General features: G+C 36.2%; 1 protein-coding gene and 2 pseudogenes across 1 annotated transcript; all 3 read right to left on the reverse strand.

The window, feature by feature from the left end:
- Positions 1–374: 374 nt before the first annotated feature.
- LOC125779940 (uncharacterized) lies at positions 375–4,017 on the reverse strand. The gene is made up of 2 exons (XM_049461138.1): positions 1,404–4,017; positions 375–1,312 (listed from the first exon to the last, which is right to left on the reverse strand). The coding sequence occupies exons 1-2, from the start codon at positions 1,575–1,577 to the stop codon at positions 797–799; spliced, it is 690 nt and encodes a 229-aa protein (XP_049317095.1). The 5' UTR covers positions 1,578–4,017; the 3' UTR covers positions 375–796.
- Positions 2,973–3,175, reverse strand: LOC125779941 (small nucleolar RNA U3; annotated as a pseudogene).
- LOC125779942 (small nucleolar RNA U3) lies at positions 3,818–3,900 on the reverse strand (annotated as a pseudogene).
- Positions 4,018–4,251: the final 234 nt, after the last annotated feature.

The raw sequence follows: 4,251 nt of genomic DNA on the forward strand, positions 1-4,251 counted from the left end.
CGCACTTTGGGCTGCAAAAACCAACAGTAGATGAGCACATGTTTTTCAACAGGAAAGGATACCATAGCCTCAACTCAATGATAGTAGGTTGCATATAAAATGTATTCACATACACATACGTATACTTATAAACTTTAATTTAATTACAGATATGTGACCATGAATACCGCATTTTGGCCATTGACTCAAAGTATGGTGGAGCCGCACACGATTCCTTTGTGTGGAAGCATTCGGCACAACGAAAGTTTTTGGAGGAGCAATTTAACCAAAATAACTTCAAAAATGTTTGGCTTTTAGGTAATATAATTTCTTATTGTACTGGTATGCATATATGTACCTAAATTTAAAATACATTTTACGTAAATCAATAGGAGATTCGGGTTATCCCTTGGAGCCGTGGTGTTTAACACCATTCAGGAACCCTGAGAAGGGTCTACTCAAGCTCGGTTCAATGAGGCTCATTCTAAAGCTCGCTGTGTGGTTGAAAGAACTATTGGTATCCTAAAGGGCCGTTGGAAAATTCTAAGCAATGACAAGAGAAGCCGTTACCAACCTGAAAAAATGGCACAATTCGGGAACGTATGTGCAGCGTTGCATAACATTTGCATACATTTCAAAGATGCGTCGTATTGCAGACATTATGCAAGTGAAGCTATTAACACAGAAGTGGATATAGGAAACGAAACTCATTTAACCAAAATTGGACACAAAATTCGAAACCATATAATGTTGGCGCTAGAAAATACAATTTGAATAAAACAAGTGTATGTACGTTTATTATTATTTGTTTGTATATTTATTTATTTTCTTTTAAGGCTTCTAATTGTATTCGGTTAATTTGCAGCTCTATTGCTTTGACTTCCATATAAGCTTTGTGAGCTTCCTTTTTCATTTCCATCGACCTCTCCTTCAAAGCTATAAGCTTGTCTAGTTTTGCGCCTATACTCTGCTGGTAGCTTTCAAACGCGATCATGTTTTCTTTAATGAGGGCCAGCTTTTCATCGGCAGCATCCTGTTTGCTCCTCTTCGTAGCGCTGCGACTAGTTGAGGGTTTCGGTGGAACGTCGTCTTCGCCACTGTATAAAAACTCTGCCATAAGCTTTTCGACAGGCTCTTTTTCAGGGGTGGAGTTGCCAAAAGTTCTTACTTCTCCCAGGCCTTCTACCGCAACGTCCATGCCGGTAGCCTGAAGCAGTTGCTCCTCTGCTGTTGTTAGGTACTTTTCTTCGTAAGGACCACCACCAGTTCGCTGCTTCGACGCTTTGTTGAAAGACAACTTCTTTTTGACGTTGTGCTTTTGATCAGCAAATACCTAAGTGTATATGTATATAGAAAATAACATTTGGATTAGTAAATTTGTTAAGACACTTATCAAAAGAGGAAATGCATGGAGATCTACGTACTTTCCGCCAAGACTTAGCATCCTTCATTGGTGGACCGGCCGCATTAAGCAGAACCGCCAAGGAGTCCCACAATTTATTGGCAGCAGCTTTGCCCTGACCACAATTCGGCAGCATATTTTTGGCCAAGTCTTGATGCCGAAGGATGTATTCGACCATTAAATTTTTTTGTCTCATGTTGATTTTATTAACATTTGTCCTAAAAAAATGATTCTATTCATAAAATAGTCAATAACATAAACGTTAACTTACATTTTATTTGATTTTTTCTGAGTAGACTCACGACGTTTGAAAACTTTTGAATTAACGATTGCAAATTATCAATCGAATGACATTTCGTTACGTTCGTTTGAATTACAACTCGTTATCGAATGACAGAATGTCAAATTTCGAACGAGTGTACTCGATAACGAGTGCCGCAATCCGAAAACTGGAAATTTCGAACAATTTGACTCGTTTACGAATGCCGCGATTCGGGCCCTGTTCTGTTGTAACAATCTCCAATTGCACTTAGCACTGCCATACTGGTCAAATAAAGACGAGAGGTTTCTAATACCTTGTTAATACCTCAATATAGTTTCTTACAATCCTTACCTCTGGTGGGGGGCAATGCAAGACTTTTATTTAGGGAGAGCTTATTCATTTTATTTCGTATTTTTCTTGCTTATATACAAATTTTAAAACTATCTTAAATAACTAAAAATATGTGTATGTGTGTATGTTTTTATGTATTGCAGCATATTGTTTATTGTCGCTTGACATGGGGTTATTTCAAGAGTACAATTTAATACATATGTGTGTGTGTTTAATGTTATCTCTTCTTTGAATTTATGATTTTTGTCCCATGCATTTTTAATATTATTAGATGCACATTGCATTTAAATACGTGTGGTTGTTTATGTACATACATACATATGTATGTATGTTTGAAAATAGATATTTATTTTTAATTGTATTTCGGCTTTGTTGATAAGTATGCATGTTCAATGATATTTGAACAACCTATTCATGAGGTGCCGCCGAGAAGCAGTCTCTGCTCATTTCGAGTAACTAAAATAAGAGAATTAGAAAAAAAAAGGTGCGTGGAGTCCCTACGCGCGGAAGAAGTTATACTTCTTAGTGATATTCAGAAATGCATATCATTTTGTATGAAAGAAAACTAGAAAACTTAAATTCACATTTTATAAATTTATTATGCACATTTTATAAAGCAAAGTCTAATTGAAGGAATTTAGACTCGGAAAGTAGTTCTGTCTCTTCGTTGCGGGAGGGAATATGCAGCGTAACTATCTCTCTTTTGTACTCTTCGAATTGGGTTGTCATATTATAATTTGTATATCTTATAACATGGTGTTTAGTCAATTTCTTGTATTCATTATTGGCGTTGCAATTTCAAAAAGTCACACAAAATAGTTGAGAATTCGCATAAATGAAACAGAAAAAAAAGAAAAATATTGCGCAAGTATACAAACATACATATGCGTACTGTACTTATTATATATATATATATTGTACTTATTGACTGCATATATAATTATTTGTACAAAACCTTGGAATTTATTCATTAAAATCACCACTCAGAAGTCGTTTTATCCGTTGTAACCAAGCGATCATGGAAGAAACATCATTTCTAATATGCCACAAGATAAAATTAGAAATGAAGTCCATAAACCCCACGCTGTCGGATAAAACGACATACCTCGTCATCGCGGGTCGATTTGCAAAGAAAGGAAATGAAGACTGACTACAGAAATAATCCAGTGAAGTATAGTCTTAACTTTTCAACGGCCAACGCAGAGTATTTCAAACAAAAGTCACACAACATAGTTGAGAATTCGCAGAAATGAAACACAAACGAAAGATATAATGCACAAGCATACAAACATACACGCGCACACATGTGAATATGTCACAAACCAAAAAGTTAAACATTGTTCTACAAAAACAACAATAGCATAAGCAGACTACATTGTGTTGCTGGTAGAAAAGCCGAGCTGTGCCGAAAGAAACGATCCGCTTCCCTTGCTACTCGAACATCTTCGCAGACAAGGTTGCGCAATATGAATCTATCGCAACCTTTTCCGAACTCGTATAAGAAGTATAACTTCAAAAATGTGTTTATGGTCTCTGTGTGAGAGGTGTATTTTGTACACATTTTTCGCTGTCAAAATGGAATAAAATATAAACGAAAAGCAAAACGAAGTTCTTCGTTGGGAGTGTATTTCGGTCTCTTCATATTCTATGCTTCGGCATATAGTATGCCTTGTCATCATATGCCGTAGATACATATTTTTCTGTCTCTTCATATTCTCGGTTAGAATATGTGAGAGAATTGTAAAAAATGTTAAAATTACGAGGCGAATTCCGACCTACAATGTTAACAAATGCGATGAATTCCCTAATGTGAATCTATCAAATGTTCGCAGTCGAACCTGCACCTTCTCTATACTTTTAAGTTCTGTGGACTGACTACAGAAATGATCCTGTCAAGTATAGTCTTAATTTTTCAAAGGCCAGCGCAGAGTATTTCAACCAAAAGTCACACAAAATAGTTGAGAATTCGCAAAAATCAAAGACAAACGAAAGAAAAGAAAAAGAAGTATAACTTCAATAATGCACAATCATACAAACATACATATGCGCACACATGTGAATATGTCACCAACCAAAATTTGAAACATTGTTCTACAAAAAAAACAATAGCATAAACATGCCAACATTGTGTTGCTGGTAGAAAAGTCGAGCTGTGCCAACAGAAACGAACAAACGATCGCCGATTGTTACCGCTTCGCTTGCTGCTCGAACATCTTCGCAGACAAGGTTCTGCAACTTGCATTTAACGGAACCTTTT

This window comes from Bactrocera dorsalis, unplaced genomic scaffold (genome assembly GCF_023373825.1).
Source record: "Bactrocera dorsalis isolate Fly_Bdor unplaced genomic scaffold, ASM2337382v1 BdCtg009, whole genome shotgun sequence".
Taxonomy (NCBI): domain Eukaryota; kingdom Metazoa; phylum Arthropoda; class Insecta; order Diptera; family Tephritidae; genus Bactrocera; species Bactrocera dorsalis.

Excerpts from the sequence above, each read along its gene's own strand:
- LOC125779940 (XM_049461138.1), bottom strand. The coding sequence starts at position 1,577 with ATGAGACAAAAAAATTTAATGGTCGAATACATCCTTCGGCATCAAGAC. Across the intron at positions 1,313-1,403 it reads ATGCTAAGTCTTGGCGGAAA|GTATTTGCTGATCAAAAGCA; the intron begins GTACGTAGATCT and ends ATATACACTTAG.